Source organism: Pelodiscus sinensis, chromosome 3, assembly GCF_049634645.1.
Source record: "Pelodiscus sinensis isolate JC-2024 chromosome 3, ASM4963464v1, whole genome shotgun sequence".
Taxonomy (NCBI): Eukaryota; Metazoa; Chordata; order Testudines; family Trionychidae; genus Pelodiscus; species Pelodiscus sinensis.
Window position 1 is genome coordinate 154,973,317 of NC_134713.1, and position 19,246 is coordinate 154,992,562.

The 19,246-nt window shown below is 44.0% G+C and overlaps 1 protein-coding gene and 1 long non-coding RNA gene across 10 annotated transcripts in view; one reads left to right on the top strand and one right to left on the bottom strand.

Annotated features, from left to right (window-relative positions):
- Nucleotides 1-11,944, top strand: part of LOC112544560 (uncharacterized) — a 24,103-nt gene extending 12,159 nt beyond the window's left edge. Inside the window, exons 1-3 of one of the 2 annotated variants that reach the window (XR_012902945.1) lie at nt 5,010-5,117; nt 6,450-6,558; nt 11,807-11,944. This is a non-coding gene — a long non-coding RNA (uncharacterized LOC112544560). Of the gene's footprint in view, nt 1-5,009; nt 5,118-6,449; nt 6,559-11,806 lie in introns of those variants that run through there. The other variant, XR_003087898.2, reaches the window with a different exon arrangement.
- Nucleotides 11,109-19,246, bottom strand: part of SUSD4 (sushi domain containing 4) — a 124,429-nt gene continuing 116,291 nt past the window's right edge. For all 8 annotated transcript variants that reach the window (XM_075925257.1, XM_075925264.1, XM_075925261.1 and 5 more), the window contains one exon: nt 11,109-18,799. In XM_075925257.1, the coding sequence (XP_075781372.1) occupies nt 18,771-18,799 (29 nt within the window). In that variant the 3' untranslated portion in view covers nt 11,109-18,770. The remainder of the gene's footprint in view (nt 18,800-19,246) is intronic.

Here is a 19,246-nt window from a genome sequence, read left to right on the forward strand (position 1 = left end):
AGAGCTCCAGATGAACACATGCTGTGGGATTCAAATCCACAGTGCCCATGACCATCGGAGCTCTCTTGTGCAAGAGCATCTACACTGGCACGGATGCTCTTGCACAAAAGTACATCTCTTGCGCAAAGGCACATGCCAGTGTAGACACTCTCTTGCACAAATACTTTAACGCAAGAACTCTTGCGTTAAAGAGTATTTGCGCATGATCATGCCAATGTTGACGTAGCCTTGTACTTCCCATATGTTGATGAAGCTACATCCGTTTCCATTAGTTCAAGGGTTTGGCCAACTGCCACATCCAAAGTCTACCTTTGTATATTGCTTTTAGACTCAGAGATAACTAAAAAGTGTTTTTTTTTTATGTTCTAAGCCATATAAATTAATACTGTTACTTACTTGTAATAGGCTAGCACCTGGCATGATTCTGATCATAAATCACCAGAGGGAGAGGATCCCAGTAATGGTGAGAGCTAATTTGTCATTGCAAGAGGAGTGGTTTTTTTAAAGGTCACTGTTTGCCTTTGAGTACAGCCTGCTGCGTTGGGTTCTGTAGGAATTACTGACTATGGCAGGACTTTTCTGTCGGTCATGCTCTTTTTCCTTTGTGAGCCAGAACTCTGTGTACAGGATGTTGCTAATACTGTTGCATAAGAGGATGAGACTCTACGTCCTTTGCCTGTGTGGGATGTGTGTGTGTGCAAACCTGCCATGTAGAAATCGAAGGGTTCAGATTGCCAATTTATGACAGCACATTCAAAGGCTTTTATGAAACTTATTTTCTCCTATAAATTATTGTTCAGTGACAACTGCTAACTCTAAACAGCAGATATTCAGCAGCCACATAAACTATTATTACAGCTGAAAAGCCTCTGCTGTATAAAAACTTTATGGATGTTAAAGATGGAGATGCTTAATAATTAATCATAAATAACAGTGCTTTCAGTACATGGGCACCGGCATATCAGGTATAATAGAATGTGACAATGTGATTGTATAAACATGTTACAAAGGAGACACTACTGACTGCCACAGTGCGTAGGAGAGGAGGTGTGAGCTATTTGCAATAATTGGGGACTGGATTGGCATATTTGGTTTCTATTCCTGGCTCTGTCACAGAATTGGGCTATGGCTTTGAGAAAATTACTTGACCTTTCCTTGTCTCTTTGTGAAGTATTTTAAAATACTCAGAAGTAATGTGCTCAATAAATGGATTTGCAGTTTTCCTACATATGGTAAGCACTCACAGCTATTACTGAAATTGACATGGGATTGAAGTCAACAGGAATTGAAGGTGCTCAGCACTTCTGAAAATTAGTCCACTCTCTTTTCCTTAGCTGCTGTATCGACTCTGCCTACAAGTCAGGCTGGGATGTGCTCCTTGAGTATCACTGGGATTTCTGGGTCTAGCCTGAATTCTCTTGGAAATTTTTCATGTAGATACCTCTCGTTTTAGAAATGTTCTGATTCAAAGTTTAGGATGTTGTCCACTACCTTATATGCGGAGATAATTAGTTTAGGATGATGCCTGGCTATGCATATGGGATACTCCAATAGAGAGTTTATACTACCTCAAGATAAATTCAAAGTGATCAGTGACAGTTGTGTTAAATACAACAGCTGCAATATAGCATGAGGTGTTGGTGTAAGTGTTAGAATACTGTAGAAGAAGGTATATACTGAGGACCAAACTACGTGATTTTTCTTGGTATGTCAGTCTGTCATTCTCTAAGGGCAACAGAAGATGGTGGCAGCTAAATCAGAGGCAGCCTTTGTGGCCGTGGCTGTACAACCACTTGCTACATTTAACTGCGCACCTCAGTGACATGCACCAAGGGTGAGGTAGAGCCCATGCTGGCTGATTTTGCATGTAGTTTCCAGCTTTCTACTGGCAGTCACAAGCCCATTTTTAGGACTACAACACTGTAGTTGTGTTAAAATGCCTTATTACAGTTTTCACTGCAGAATACCAGGGGGTACTTTTCCTACACCCGTGAAAAACACTACAAATAGGCATCCTCTTTCAGCTTTACAGAGTTCTGTTTGCTTAGCCTAGCTGTGTGTCAGACAGTCCCGCTGACAGGAATTCTGGGCCCCAGGATAGCACAATGAATGGGCCCCCTGTCTGCCTCCCTCAGACCTAGCAACAGGCCTCCCATTCCCACACCCAGAGAAATCCTGAGTGCCACCCATCAGAGGGCCCCCAGTCAGTTGTAGCCCATCCTCCACCTGCCCAGAGGTACCCCTCATACCCGCTTTCCCTCCTTTGCCACCCCAGCCATCCTCTGTCCAGCTCTGCCTCCAGCAGGCCTGTACCCAGCTTGGCTCCTTCCCCTCTTTGCTTCCCCCAGCCCAGCTCTGCTGCCCAACCGTCTTTTCTTCCTCCCCACCAGGCTTCTCTCTCCCTGCCTAATTCTGCCCGCACCCCTCTGTTCTTTTCTCTTCCCAGCCTGGCACCTCCCAGCCATCCCCAGCTCAGTTTGCCCCCTCTCCTCACACCAGCAGTGTCCTCACACCGCAGTGTCCCTCACTCGGCTATCGCCAGCCCCACTCTTCCCAGTCCTGCTCTCCCCTTCCCCTGTCTGTCACATAGGATTCAAAAAGTTTCACCCATGAATACAAAGCTGAAGCAACAGTTGCTGCAGCTGGGCCAGCTATTCCTCCTGGCTCTGCCTTCCCAGTATGCCTGGTGTGCTGCTGTCCCGACCTGCCCCACAGCCACCCAGGGCCCCACTTGCCCTGGCACCCCAAGTCAGTGAGAGGCTGTGGCCACCAGGTAGGGATGTATGCGAGTGCTCAACTATTCGACTGCATAAGCTTAACAGATAGTTGAGTGGAGTACTTGGCTACTTGCTTCCCCATCTTTGCTGCCTCTGTATGAGAGGCAGAAAGTGGGGGAAGGGCAACAGGAGCTGGTGCGGGGGGGAGGCAGGCTGAAAGCTGGTTCCCCCCAGCACTATCTCTATGGTGCTGCCTGCTCCCACTGCTATTTCTATCAGAGTCAGCGGGGGGGGGGGGGGGGGGGAATAGGGGAGGCTGCTGCTGTGGAGCAGCCCCTGTTCGCAGCTAGCTGGGTCACCACAAACAGGGGCTGCTGGACCTAGCAGGCCCAGCTTGCATGGGACTGCTGCATCTCTGCATGCTAAATGCAGTAAGAGCCACTAGGCATTTAAAATGCAGAGGCACAGCAGTCCTGGAACAAGCCTTCCTCTTCTCGACTAATCGTGTAGGCGGTACAAATTGTATCGATTACATGATTAGCAAAGTACCTGTTCCTTCACATCCTTAATTCTAGATGGTCCGTGACACAAGCTCAGCCCCCTTCTTCCACTCACAGCAGGGAGCTCATGCTGGCGCTGCAGCCTCAGCCTCCCAGTGCTGCCTTCCCATTGTGTGTGTGGGGGGGGGGGGGATGCTCCTCCTCCCCGTCCCCTGGCTGGGGGAACAGCAGTGCCAGCATGCTGCCTGGAGGCTTTCCCCACTGCTCCCATTGGCTAGTATCCAGTCAATGGGAGTAATGGAAGGTGGTGCCTGGGACCAGTGCAAGTAAGTTGCTCCCCTTCCTCATACCTAGACCCTCTGCATCTCCAGCTCCCTCACGCACACACGCTGCTGCGACCCTCTCATCCCCAGCATGCACCTGCCCTCTCCTCCCAGCCAGATACCATAGCCTCAGTCTGCTCCTGCCCCCTCCCTCCTGGCCAGACATTCTACTTCCACCCTGGTCCTGCACCCACCCTTTCTCCTGCACCCTTCCTCCTTGCCACACACTGCACCTTCCCTTGCTCTTATCCTCTTCCCTGGCTAGACTTCTACTCCCAGCCTGCTACTGCAGCCCACTTCCCATCCACACGTCACACCACTCATACTGCCTGCACCCTACCTGCTGCCCAGATTCTGCACCCTCATTCCTCTTACTGGCAGTCCTGTCCCGCACACTGAACGCCCCATTTTTGTCCCAACCCCATAGCCTGGGGGGGTCCACAAAATCCACTAAACCTGGAATCCCAGAAGAGTAAATCTGGCCTATGGGGAGCCCTGAACTTTAGTCCTCCCTGTCTCTTCCCTTCCCCTGGTTGGGTTGAAGCACCAGAGGAGTAAAGCTGGGGGCCACATCAGTGAGGGTTGGTTTTTTTTGGAGGGTTGTTGTTTTTGTTTTTTTGTTTGTTTTTTGCTCTGTGGTCTCCAACAGATTTTTCTGGGTCAGTGACCCCAACCCAAAAAAGGTTCCCCACCCCTGCCATAAATAAAGAGAACAAGGAAACCTTTTGTGTTGGATATAAATTAATATTTTACTTTATTTAAAATGAAGTTTTCTAAACTAACAAGAGAAAGTTAAAGTGCTTAGTCTGTTTAAATTAATATTTTCTTTCTTACTGGTTAAATAAAACCATTCTTTCCAGCTGCAGCCCTAGCAAAATGGCTTGGTGTAATTATGTAATTAATGGCTAGTTTCCATTAGCAGCTGGTGGTTCATGGAAAGGTTTGTATTAACCGAGGTGGGCCATGGACCAAAAAGTTGGAGAACTGCTGTGTTAGGGGGATGGGAGAGTTCTGTGTTGCAGGGGGAATGGACAGGCAGGAGTGGTAGCAGGACTGGGGGAGTGGTGCCTCCCACCCGCGAGGAGTGGCCCAGGCCCAGCCCTGCTGACCAGAAGCCTACCCGCACTCACCGGGTGCTGGCCTCACCAAGTAAGTAGAGCAGCAACAGGCAGAGGTGGCCAAGAGAGCAGGGGGCTCTGGCGGCCACACTGCTAGGATTGCCAGGTGTCTGGTATTCACCCGGACAATCCGGTATTCACGTTCCCCATCTGGTTAAAAAAACCCAGAAAAATACCAGACATGTAAAATGTCCAGTAATTCCTGTTTCCCTCGGACAGAAACCCCGCGGGGACACTTTTCCCTGCCACGTCTGGCGAGGGTGGGGGAATGAGGAGTGTAGGGCCATTTAAAGGTGCAGCGCTTTTTTTTTTTTTTTGGCTTAACTTTGGTCTCCCCCTTTTTTTTCCCTCAACAGAATTTTTTCCCCTTTTTTTTGGCGTGGAGGGGGAGGGGAAGTGTGTGGTATTTTTCGTTAAACCATATGCAACCCTACACACTGCCCGCCATGATCCCAGAAGGTAATTTCTATAAAACCGTCATCACTGTATAAGTTTTTAGTATGTTATAACAAAATCATTTTACCAATCACTGTTTCCACGCACATTTGTCATTACTCTCTCTTATGCACACTCATTGCATGACTATTTTGAACTCCTTTGTATTTAAAAAAAATTGTGGTCCACGTTTCCTAAAAAAGCCCCGGTGCCCAAAATTCCTTTGTAGGGGCCTGGCCGCGCTGTAGCCTGAGGCAGGCACTGGGATGCAGAAGAGCCACCTAAGAGCCCTACAGGTCCAGGATGTAACAGGGTCCAGGACTCCCACCTGCCGCTGCTGCTGCAGCTACATTATAAAGTATTTTTAAAGGGATTAATAAATGGTTGTTTGTATATATCGCTACAAATGGGTTAATTGGCCATTAGTCTCCAACGGGTCAATAGATTGTTTATTGAAACTGCCTCACTCTGGAACATGATTATAACATGTATCAATAGTCAGCCTTATAAGCCATGGTAACAATGTACAAAGCCTTGCTAAGCCATTTATAAATAAATGTGACCATAATGGCTATTGAGAAATGACCCAAAACAGACAATTTTTTTTCATGAATGTGAGGAAATTTTAACTAGACTTAATTCCTGATTTAGTTGAGACTCAAGACCTTTGAGTGTGCTGGTTGTGTAGCTGGTGTCCCCAGTCAAATTAACTCAACTGAATGCATGACATGCGAATAGCCATGGATGAGATTTAAGGTGAACAACTAACCGTGTCTAAGTAAAGTCCCCTAATTGCACTTCGGTGATACATTTAGCCAGTGCAATATATGAAATAAATTGACAATTTATTTCTTACTGCACCATTGGTCTCTTGCATACTGTACAACAGGCAGGGAAAATGTTCTTGCGGGGACACAAAGGTCTCATCTGTAATGGGCTCCCAACCATGCAAGATCAAAGCCATTATTGTGGTGCTGGCCTACAGAGGACACCAGAAGCAAATAACTGTGTTCATTTGGATATGTTCCAGTAATACTAAAGCACAGTTAGTGTTTATCCTCATGTCTTGGCATTTAAAAGACCAGTCTGGAAAAGGTTTTAAAATCCCAAGTATTTGAAACTGTTTGTCTATATGTCCTATGCAAACCTGCTAGAAAGATTCACTTTTTAATATACTCACAACTTCTAAAGAACCCAGACACGTACACAGTAGCTGGGAGGGGAATGGGAGATATCTCCTGGGTAGCCTTCAGGCTTTTTGCAAAGCTTTTATGAAAGCTACACACTCAATACCAAAATGATAGAGTGACATAAAAAATATTATATGATGAGCTTGGATATCTTTTCTTCCCTTAGAAAGTAGAGGTGAGCCCAAAGAAGGTTCTCCAAATGCCTTCCAATTTCAGATGGCTTGAATTCAGCTCCAACTGGGTTTCTGTGAGCTTCATTATGAATCACATGCAAGGTGAGTATTTTCTCATTTTTAAGTAGTCAAAAATCTTGCAACCACGGCACAGTGAAGTTACACTGAAGATTTAATTGGCTCAGTGGCAATATGAACCAGGAACAGAAAAGTAACAGTCTGTCTGATTAAACCAAATAACCCCATTGATCAAAAAAGTTAGGACACTCCATCAGACTTGAGATGCCTAGCACTGGCCACAGGAATAATTCAGCATGCTCTGGTTTCACTTGCAAATGCCTATGTTATGAGTATGGAAAACTGAAGCAGCAACTGGTTAGCCAAAGTTTCAGTTACTATCAGTCCCTGGTCTAAAGCACAGTGACTAAATTCTGAGCCATTTTACCAGGATCTATCACTGTGACCAAGAAAAAGGGAGGGAGATAAGGATTAATGTTTGAAGCCCCATCGTCCCAACTTTAAATGTTCTCTGTGGAATTACTCATGATGAAAAGATAGATATTATAGGTCTGGGCCTCCACCTTTTAAACTAGTGTAAATCACTTACACAGGCAGATTTAATAAGGGTTAACCAAGCTTGTAACAGCTTCCATCAAATTGATGTGTCTAGCAGTTTGCACATAAACTGACTGATGGATTGGTCCCTGCCCATTGCATCCTCCTCCCCTCTCATTCTATGCACTATCAATAAGTCCGCTATTGCCATTAGAGGTCCAGCAGTTTGCGAACAAGAAGAGGATGAAGATCAAAGCCAAGTTGTCACCAAAAGAAATGCCCTGTGAAACAAGTTATATATTGCACACACTGGCGCATGCTAGACTCCAGTGCAATTGTGGCTTAAACTCAGCATCTCCAAGCCAGCTGTGCACCTCACATGTCACTGAGAAGAGTTGTCATTACGCAAAACCAGCCCACTGTTGTGGCTGTATTGCTTCATTCTGCTATTGCATGCGTGTGCAAAACATTATGTCTATCATCTCTTCCACTGTTTCCACATTTGAGGAAGTTGTCAAGTTAGAAAAATGCATAAGAAGTCACATTTGGCACGTGGAATCCTCCTTTACACGGGGGATCTCAGAGCGCTTTGCAATTCTTATTAATGAAGCCTCATAATGCTGCCAGTGTGCGCCTGGGAAAGTTCTTTGCCCCAATTTCCTCAGGTCTACAATGGGAATAATGATACTTCACTGCAAAGTTCAGAATAGGGGCCTGGAGTCCTGCCTGCCAGTCCCCTTTTGTAGCTGCCAACCTGCTTTTCCATCTGAAAGTGGGCAGGATCTTGTATGCAAAAGTTCCATAGGAAGGACAGCACTGCCTCATGCTCAGCTTTGTGTGCCTTGGCTTACTAGAATGTCAAAACCTCCAGAAGGGCGAGGGCTGTCTTTTGCACAGGGGGAGGGCACGTGGAGCTGGCGGCAGCAGGACACACGTGCCTGGCCTGGCTACCGCCACTGGTGCGCAGCCCAGGGCCGCCTGAGCCTGGCCATGCAGGACCCCATGGCCGCAGGGGGAAGGGCACTGCTGGCTGGCGCTGTGGGGGTTAATGCAGTCCCCGCCCGGGTGGCCGCTGCAGGGTGGCTGCTGGGAACTGCTGCAGCTCGCGATCCGGGAGCCAGGCGCGGCACCCAATGGCAGCTATCAAGCTGCTGCCCAGCTAGCTCATGCCTTAATCCGGCCCTGCCTGGAACCAGAAAGCATGCTCCAGCAATTGCCCCTCCACTGTAGAATGAGGTCAACTCTTGCTGGGGATTCCTGCCAGTCTCTGCAGCCTTTGGGTATATCTATACTGCTTTAACACTACCCCTGGTGGCTCCATGTCAGCTGACTTGCGCTGCGGGGATACACAAACATAGTGTAGATGTCCTGTGAGCAATGGGGCTGACAACATCGTTGGACCCCATGGCAAGTCAGGGGAACCTGGCTCTATGCCCCAGAAGGGGCAGGGCCTCAGGTAGAAGGGGCGGGGCTGGGTCTAGGCAGCCTTCGGTGTTGCCGTGAGAGAGCTGGGCCTCCCCCAGGCAGCCTTCAGTGCTGTCCGGAGCACACCTCGTGGCACTCTGGCAGCGATTTAAAGGGCCTGGGGCTCCACCCACTGTAGTAGTGGCAGTAGAAGCCGGGAGCTCTGGGCCCTTTGGTATCACCAGGCTCTGAGGCAGTTGCCCCCATTGCCTTCCCATCAGTGGGCCTGCCTGCGAGGGGAGGAGGGCCCCAGATTGCCTACACTACAGTGTTACAGCCCCGCAGCCCTAGCCTGACATGGGTCAGTTGCAGGTGATTTTTGTTGCAGTGTAGACATACCCTTTGTACAAGTCCCACACACACTGCTCACCTCTATTCCATCCCTCCTATTGCATGGTGAAGGCTGGACTGGCTTCATGAAAGTTATCGGGGAGCCCACATTCTGCCAGACAAATAACGACTTTCGTTTTAAAAGTCAGCATCACCTTGGAAACCACATTTGCTTGAGAACGCTCTGGCTACTGTTACCAGCAGTCCCCGAGATCTCTCATTCTGTTTCTTTACTTCGTGCATTTGAGAGCTCCTTGGCTACGTCTAGACTGGCATGATTTTCCGGAAATGCTTTTAACGGAAAAGTTTTCCGTTAAAAGCATTTTCGGAAGAGTGTCTAGATTGGCACGGACGGTTTTCCGCAAAAACACTTTTTGAGGAAAAGCATCCATGGCCAATCTAGACGTGCTTTTGCACAAAAAAGCCCCAATTGCCATTTTCGCCATTGGGGTGCAAAAGTTTTGCGCAAAAGGGACTTTTGCCCGAATGGGAGCAGCATAGTATTTCCACAAAAAGCACTGATTTCTTACAGTAGGAAGTCAGTGCTTTTGTGGAAATTCAAGCGGCCAGTGTAGACAGCTGCCAAGTTTTTCCAGAAAAGCGGCTGATTTTCCGGAAAAACTGGCCAGTCTAGACACAGCCCTTGAGTATATTCACTCCTATGAGGCAGGGAGGGCAACTGAGCATCCTCCCCGCAATGCAACTGCTCTGCCTGAGGGTGGATTTCAGCTCTCTGCAGCCACAAAGCTGAAACACTGGAAGCTGTAGCCAGAGAAGTAGGCAGAGAGGATGAGCAGCAAACACAGTTGGCCATGTTATTCTCAGGCCCATCCATGTTTCTCTCCTGGCAAAAGACTCTAAGATTCTGTCTACACTGAGATTTTTACACTGATGTTGCTCCACAACGCAATCTCCCAGAGCATATCAGCTGCAATAGTGTAAAGTCAGTGCAAAGATGAGTAAGACTGGGATTTTTCAGCTTAGAAAATGTGAGATGACCAAGGGGGGAGATGATAGTTTATAAAATCATGATTGATGGAGAAAGTAAGGAAGGAAGTGCTTTGTACTTCTCATAACACAAGAACTAGGGGTCACCAAATGAACTGATTGGGCAGCAGTTTTCAAACAAACAAAAGGAAGTATTTCTTCATAGAATGAAGAAGGCTTGTGGAACTCTTTGACAGAGAACGTTGTGAAGGACAAAGGTTAATGGGGTTCAAAAAAGAATTGAGTAAGTTCATAGAGAATAGGTCCATCAATGACTATTAGCCAGCATGAATTATGCTGTAATAATTGAATAAGTTGAAGGAATAAGTTGAGGTGGGCCTGAGATAATAGGAAAAGGAACATTAGGTGTTAGGCAGAAAGTAATTGAGATAACCAGGGAGATATGGACAGGAGATTGCTGTGTGCTTGATGTGGAAATGAAGATACTTGACTAGTCTCATACTAATCATGTGAAGTTTTGCCACCTTTTAATATTGTTAAGTTGGCTTTCTTTTGACTGTATAAATCTAAGGGGTTTGAGCCTTGCACGGTACTCACATTTTCTGGGTGCATTTAGCAGAGCAGCTTTGCTAATAAACAGAGCAGTCTGACAACTCTGAGTGAGTCCTGTCTGACTTTGACACCAGGATGGGCAGGGGTGCAAAATTATGCTCTGAAGTGTCCCTAACCTCTGTTTGCCAAAAGCTGGAAATAAGTGACAGGCCATGGATCGCTTGATGACCTGTTCTTTTCTTTCCCTCTGCGGTACTGGCATTGGCCCTGTCAGAAGACAGAATGCTGGGCTAAATGAAACATTGGTGTGACCCAGGAGACCATTCTTTTATTTTGATGATCATGTAACTAATATTCTTTTCAGAATATGCGGGAGACCTAAAGCCTAAACCAAATGTTTACAAACAAGCTAGAAGTCTCACATTCCAGAATAATAAAGGGAACAGAAAGCAGCAACATTCATACCAAAGTAACAATGATTGTTGTGATACAGATCTGCAGGGATGCAGATGAATCAAGTAATTAGTTTCTTTAAAGTATAAAGAATATTTTAAAAAAATATATGAAGCTGTTTAAAGAGTGCTGTACCAAAAACCTGATTTTTAAAATTAGATAATTAAAGGGACTCTATCAGTTTGGATTTTTAACATCCCTCAAAACTTACTTATGACCCTCCACACAGTTCTTATATTCTTCTCTCTCTCTCTCTCACACACACACACACACACACTACTAATGCCTTGACTCATTTTCCTCTAAGCCATTCTTTTCAGTCTGTAAAAGAAAAAATAAATCAACAAATGTCAAAGTTCACAAATGTGTTTTATTTGTATTGCACTTGTGAATATTACACACAACTCCCTTTTTACTGGGGGCCAAAGACACAGGCCCACTTTTGTAAGTGTACAGATCTATTGTACAAAGTATAAAGATGTAACTGCATTGCAGAAGTTGTATCTTTCCAGCAAAAGCACTTATAAACATTAGCAATTAAAGCTTACTGCAAGCTGTATCCTTATATTGAGATTTCAGTACAGTTTTGTGTCCAACTCTCCTTAACCAATTTTTCTTTCTGTGCTCTAGTTTTGATCGAAACAAGAGAGGACTATGCAGCACTTTAAAGACTAACAAGATGGTTTATTAGATGATGAGCTTTCGTGGGCCAGACCCACTTCCTCAGATCAACTTGATCTGAGGAAGTGGGTCTGGCCCACGAAAGCTCATCATCTAATAAGCCATCTTGTTAGTCTTTAAAGTGCTGCATAGTCCTGTCTTTTGTTTCAGCTAGACCAGACTAACATGGCTGCATCTCTATCACTAGTTTTGACCATGAGTCTGATCTGCTTTAAAGGGGGCTTCTTTGGCTACTTCTTTTAAATGTTTTAATTTAAAATTAGACATTGAAATTGACTCCCAGATTTTATTCCCCTTCTTTTTCATTTGTTTTTTAATGTGCAGTTTGTTTGTTTTTAATGAAGTAACAATTTAATGGCCCTCCCAGGAGATACTGAGAAGTCAATGGGCACGGAAGATGTTCAAGCACCTTGCAGGACAAGCCTGGGGAATCCATTCATATCATCTCTGTTGATAAAGGCGCAGTGCATGCTGATGCAAGATTTAAAGGGGCAGAACAGGATAAAGGATCTCTAAGGAACAGCAGAATGGGGAAGCCAACTCATCCCCAGACTATAAAGTAAATGAATAATTTCACTGGCAATTGTAACACTCCATTTATTAAACAAGCTGTGTTAATGGCACAGTACAGAGCAGCACATGTTCAGTGGTGAATGGCACTTTGTCCCTTATAGGCTCAGGCCTGTTTGGTTTTCTCCTAGTGGAGCCATAGACTGTAACGGTTCTCTGTTTGCTATAAAAAGTGGATTTAAAATGGCAGGTATTATCAAATATACTGAATAAAGGAATATATTGCATGAAGACGCACCATTCATGGCACTTCTTGTGAATGCAGAACAGCTCAGCTTTGCTTGGCAATTCTCTCCCCACCACATTAAAAGGAGGCACTCTCATACCACAAATCAACAATTAAGCAATTGTAATAGAAGGTATCCAGCCTCTTGGAATACTAACTCTGAAATTTATGACTGTTTATAACCACCCTCTCCCAATGCTTTTAGAAAGACCTTCCCCCAAGCAACTTGTTAACAGGTAGTGATTACAGGGTTATAAAAATACTTCACAGTTGATATGGCATTACCATTAAAATATCAGATAGCTGTGAGACAGCTGCCAGAGAGATAGCACAAGAACAAAGGTGAGAAGTGTAAATAACCCAGAAAGAACAAGTAGTCTGATTCATGTATCCAGCACGGGTGCTGAGAGACTGAATTAAGAGCAGCATTTGTCCAGCACTGAACTCAGAAACCAGAGGCTGAGGACAATGAGAAGTAGAAAACAACCCTAGTTATTTTGGCAAGAAGTTGGAGGTAAACCCAACAACATAGTGATTGGCAGGTTCACATTACCTCAGAGGGCAGGAGCACACATAAAATGACCTGAAACCAGACAATTCCCCTGCCCCGCTTCACAGTCTCTCTACCATGGCAGCATAAAACTCCTTCAGAAACAACCAGGGAGGTGTTGGATTTGCTACTGCACAGTGGAATTTGCTACTCGTTCAACCAGCATTAGTTCTGGAGCGGATGTGCCTTTGGAGATCCAGAGAAGCTGCTCTCTTGTTCCCTCTCTCCCTGGCTGCTCCCTCAGAATTGAAGAGTGCTCCAGTTCCCCGTGTAGAAAGCTGCAGGTATGCTGCTCTCCCTTATGTGCAGGTTTGGCTTCTAATGGGGCATGCTGTGTTAGGTTTATGCAGAATATTCCTTCTTGACTATAGTCTGACCACTTCAGTAATTTAGCTGCTGCCTTCACTGTAGCTCTGCACTCAGCATTAAGCCGAAGAAAATAGTTTCTGAGGGTGGATGACCTCAAAGTGCACTATGAGTGTCCAGTAAAGAGCTGTGCACCTAGGCTATGTCTACATTGGCATGATTTTGCGCAAGAACTCTTTTGCAGAAGAGTTCTTGTGCAAAAACTCTTCCAGAAGAGAGTGTCTACATTGGCACGTGCCTTTGCGCAAGAGATGTGCTTTTGCGCAAGAACATCTTTGCCAGTGTAGATGCTCTCTTGTGCAAGAAAGTTCTGATGGCCATTTTAACCATAGGGCTTTCTTGCGCAAGTAATTCATGTTGCCTATCTACACTGGCCTCTTGCGCAAGAACAGTTGCACAAGAGGGCTTATTCCTGAGCGGTGGCATCATAGTTCTTGTGCAAGAAGCCCTGATTATATACATTAGAACGTCAGTGTTCTTGCACAACAACTCACGGCCAGTGTAGAGAGGCAGCAAGTTTGGCGCAAGATTGCACCAATGTAGACACAGCCCTAGTGAACAGCCAAAGCTAGAAGTAAAGAGCAGATGAGCACAATCTCAGATTGATACAAGGTTCAAAGTCTGGCTCATTGAAGGCAATGGCAAAGCTCCCATTAGCAGCAATGGGGCTCGAATACTCTCATAGGCTCCTAGTGGTGCCCGGGTCTGTGGACTACTTCCACAGCTGGACCCGAGAACACCAAAAGGACGGAGAACATGCCAACAGAGAAGGCACAGAATATGTTACCATATAAATAACACTGAATACAGGCTGAAGTTATGGGACCTGGGCTAAGCTCAGTTATTTCCTCTAAATACTTTGAGCCTAGGGATCTATGACACTTCTGGATGTGTCTGAGAGTTGGCTAGTCAAATTTGCCTGACACAGTAATGCTGGAGAACATGTTTTCAGGGGCAGAAATGACATCAAAGATACAGTTGCTCACTGATTCAATATGAGGCCTCAGAACAGCCCTGTCTATGTGCTTCTTGCCAAACCTGTTGGATCTCTTCTTCATACTTTTGTGTTCAAGTTCGGCATCTCCGTATGTAATCAATGTCCAGTGCAATATGAGATGAGTAACCCAAAATCCTTAAAAAGAGGTTTGTCTGCTGTAAGCAATTACACTTCTGTCTCCAAATGGTTAGCAATTGCCACTCAGGAGAACTATACTGGAGATGAGAGTAACACGTTTCTGAGTTTTTTCAGTTTACATTTGGCAGCAGTGTGTGTGCAAGCCACTCCCGCATTCCTCTTCTCTCCAGGTGGGTCTTTCACATACCAACACAGAAATGAAATATTTTTTTCAAAATAGGCAATTTTTTCCCCCCAAACAGGAAGCTGGCAGAGGTACTGCAGAGAAGATAAAGCTTCTGTAACTACTTTTAACTAGTTTTTGAAACTGGCTAGACTTCAAAATTAATGCTTTTTTCTTTAAAGGTGATTGTAAAAGTGTGTTTGCAATATTCTCTCACTAGTACCAAAATGGCAGATATTATTTATGGTGTCTCTCCTCCAAAGCTTCTTGGGACTTCAATACTCCCAAAGACTAGGACAGTTTAAATGTTCTTTTTATTTTTCTTGAGATGCATGGTTTTCAGTATCACTTAGGCTATGGCTACACTGTAGCCTTCTTCCTTAAAAGCTTAAGCAAATGAAGCATGGCGATATTGCATGTTGCGCTTAATTTTCATAAGCTTTTCTGGGAGAAGGCTACAGTGTAGCCGTAGCCTTAGTATTAGAAGCTTCAATAGCTGCTTGAGAGCAATGTGCTAGCAAGTACTATGTTGTGGTCATCCCATAACCATATTACGTAGCCGGAACTGGTTCACTGAAGCTACGTCTACACCACGAGCCTCTTGCGGAAGAACAAATGCAAATGGAGCGCTCATTTGCATTTCCTCTTCTGCAAGAGGCTCATAGTGTAGATGTAGCCTAAGAGAGACATTAGGTGCCTTTACAAAGATGAATACAGTGACTCTTATTAACAACCATCACAGAGACCCCAGCTTTCTGATCATTATAACAAGTGGTTGTTTATACCTTTTAATAACATCATGTCAGATCATCATTAAACAGAAGAGGTTTGTGCTTTTTGTAATTCTTTATAACATAGAAAGAAGGCCTGAAATGATTCCCTTTTGCTCTCTCCACAAAATATATTTATTCCTCCTTGTTTTTCATCTTAGAAATATCAGGAATGTCAAGCCTGCTTTTTTTTGGTTTTCTTGGAGATCAGAAATATAGGTTGAGAGTGCTTAACTCTTCAATGAAGGAGCTTGAGTCTTTAACAGAGAGAGGTTTTTTTTCCCCCAGGGTTTCTCACAGGTTTACGTTAAACAGATGTCAACAAAAACAAATAAAACAACAATAAGAATACCGTGTCCGCCCATTATGGTTTCACTTGCCATGTAAGCCTAGTGTCATAATCATACCAGTTCTCCAGTGAGCCTAAAGTGTCTTCTGAGAAAAAACATAGTAGGCTAGACGTGAATTTCTGTGGGGGAATTTTCAAACATGCTCAACACTGCTGCATTTAACTCTCTTTACAATTCTACTTCAAAGAAAACAATCAGAAAAAAAAATTTCAAGCAAAAAAACACCTGGAAAAACCTTTTCGGCTATCTTGCATATTATAAAGAATTAAAGAGGGCACAAACCCATATTCCCCCTCCTCAGGTCATATTTAATACAATGCAACAGTGCTACCAAAAGTCTAATGGGCAGTTTTCACTTGTACATGTTTTCTAATTCATTTTCAGTTCTGCAAAGAAAAATGGTCTAATAAACTGTAACTCTCTAAAGATACTTTGAAAGTGAAATGTTATGAGCTAAACTGTTCATTTGAAAAACACAGTTCCAAGTTTGGATGCATTGACCTTTCTGGCCACCTCAGCAGGCTTACTGGCAGTACAACATACAGAGCAAAGCAACTTTCCAAACAGGCAGATCTGCATTAACGGCAGTAGAAGTTAACAGACAGGAAGGAAGGAATTTCACAAGGAATGAGATCTGAAAACTGTTAACACAGGGGACAGTGAAAAGCAGCAAGTACAGATTTCACTATATTTTATAGGATAATTGTAATACGTTTAATATTTTGAAATTTTTTGCAACAATACTATAAAACTAAATCATTGAACTCACCTTGTGTTCCAGAGGGTTTTCCTTGGTTGGTAACATATAACCCACATAGCTTATATGCTAGGGTAGCACATTGAAACAGGAATTAGAAATATAAACAAAGCAGAATATTGGGGAAATATCCTCATGGCCTGGGTGGGAGAGGAGGGAAAATCTCATAGGGTATGTCTTCACTAGCCTCCTAGTTCGAACTAGGGAGGCTAATGAGGGCGACCGAAATTGCAAATGAAGCGTGGGGTTTAAATATCCCGCGCTTTATTAGCATGTTCCCGGGCGGTCACCATTTTGGAAATTGACTAGCCTTGAAGAACTGCCCGCATCTACACGCGGCAGAGAAGGGCGATTCCGAAATAAACCCCTTACTTCGAATTAACAGTTAAACCTCATGGAAGCCTGGCATGCTCCAGCAATGCTGCGTGGCAGAGGCAGGAAGCCCAATGCATCTCAGCTGGGCTGCCCAGCAGGGCCTTAAAGCTCAGTGGGGCTGGCAGGACTGGAGATGGGGGAGGGAGGAGCCAGCTGAGTGGCCCAGCTGAGTGGCCCAGCTGAGTAGCAGGGAGTCCAGAAATGACTTTCCCTGGTCTGGCAAAATCCTTCATTTGGGACTGATCAGGTCCGAGGTTGCTAGATCAGGGAGATCCAATCTATAGTTAGACAGTAAGCTCTTCAGAGCAGGGACCATGTCCTCCTTTTACGGGTGCACAGTGCCTAGCGCAATAAGGCGCTGGCTGATGTCAGAGGCCTCTAAATGCTCTCAAAGCACAAATAAAAATTAAAAATTAAAAAATAATTACATGAAAACAACAAGGTAATCTGGAGTGACTCTACTGATAACAACAGAAATACTCCTGGTTTGTTCTACTGCAGCTGAAACCAGAATATATCAGTATATTGCTTTCAACTAGCCCACACAGATGACAGTCTGTCTCCATCAGCATAACAGTGAGTTATTGTTTAAGCCACTGTAAACTTAACATGATGGTTCTTATTTCAATTACGCAATACAAGAAACGAGATGGAAAACTTGCTTGGCAAATGAACAGTCATACTGAAGTGGGGGGGAGGGGATATTCCTTACAAAGAATGTCTGACATACCCCTCCAGGAAGATAACATAGATACAAGATTTGTTTCCAGTGACTAGATTGTGCCCCAGCTCCACATGAGTAAAAGAAGAGAAATGGAGCCACAAGGGGACCAGGATACCAGTTGTTCTCTTCTTGCAAAGGAGAAAATCCAGTTTCAACAGCACTCTGAGCACTGTGCATTTTCTTGAAAGCAGACAGAGTGGTGTTATTTGATTCCATGATGAGTGCATTAAGATCTGACTATGTCCCACAAAGAAGCTAACATGGTAGCAGAGCACTTTGTTAGTAATAAACAAGCTCTATGAAGGTCAACTGGAGACAAGCTGGTGATTCAGAAAAGGACTGAAATAAAGGGTCCTCATTTAAAAAAATACTATGATATTCTACAGTAATGACCAGAGAACTTCCACATACAGTAGAGACACTGTAGAGCTTTGGGTTATGGCCATAAAATAATTTATGTATATTTGTATGAGATGGTGTAAGAAATGGGGAAACGGGAGTATTTCAACACCTCCCTCATCATGACCTTGTTACTTTCTAGGTTCATTTACAAAATAACAGGGCTTATCAAATGTAATGTACAGGTGCTTCACATATATATAAATATTGATATTTTACCTTGAATATTATATTTTATATAAATCCTACTTTACTTTAAAAAAATCTTCAGATCAGGTTTTCCATTTCTTTTACATTTTCCTTCAAAGAGTACATAACTATATATTTGTTATGTCAAAATTTATGAGTCCCTCTCCTCTCTTCTGTTATGCTTTCTGCAGACAAGGTCTGAAACTATGTTAGCAAGAAACAAAACAATAGCTTCCACTTGATAACTTAGATAATATAGGAATTCAAAGGAAACCGTTTTCTGTTTTCAGGTTTCAACACTGATTAAAAAATTATAATAATCCTTTGTAAATCAGGGTCCATAGATAATATAAAGCAGCCTTTATAAGCAAATCTACACAATTGGACATGCTTTCAAGAGGCAGTTAGTACTTGTATCAAAATTCAAGAGCATTTCTACAGAATCATACGACTTCCTGCGATGCAGAGATATGTTAATTTCAGTTCTAAGAATTCACAGTTCTTTTTCTATAAGTGGCCTCATCAAATCCCCAGGATTCATTTCACAAACCTGCTATTCAATTGCTGATGCTGTTAACCACACGGTTGATTATGATGTGCACACAATCTGGTGACATCATCACATGGAAGATCAAAAATAGGAAAAATACCCTCCCTCCAATCTTTAAACAGTTTTTTATCTCTCTATTGTATATATATGTATGTGCATGTTTCATTTCACCCAGTGTGATTACATAATGAACAATTTTTGTGCTGGTTAAGGGTCTTCTTCCATCAATGGAATTTCTAGAAAAAAAAAAAAAAGAGAATTATTGGCCTTAGCTAGTAGACTGCTTGGGTGCCTGAAGAGTGTCATCTCATATGTACCAGTTGATGCTATACAAATAGCTTGTGCATAAGTTTATGATGAAAGGTTGTACTTGTGAGCAAAATATACAATATTATCCCCAGTCTAGTCCCTCCTTAACACCTGCTTCTGTTGTGATGCCAGTATGGAATCAGACAACTAAAACCTGCATTCGCTCCAAAATAAACAAGGAAAAATTCTCTAAGGGGCTTTGTTGCCACTGTGTGAGTTGGGAATGAAGATTCTTCCCTGTTTCACTCCTGGAGAGTCAATCCCCTTGCCACAAATGTGGCTCAGGATTGGCCTGGCAGGGTAGAGGAGATGAAACCCTAAAAGCACCGAAAAATTTATTTTGAAGAAAGCATAAAGAATAACACATATGTTGC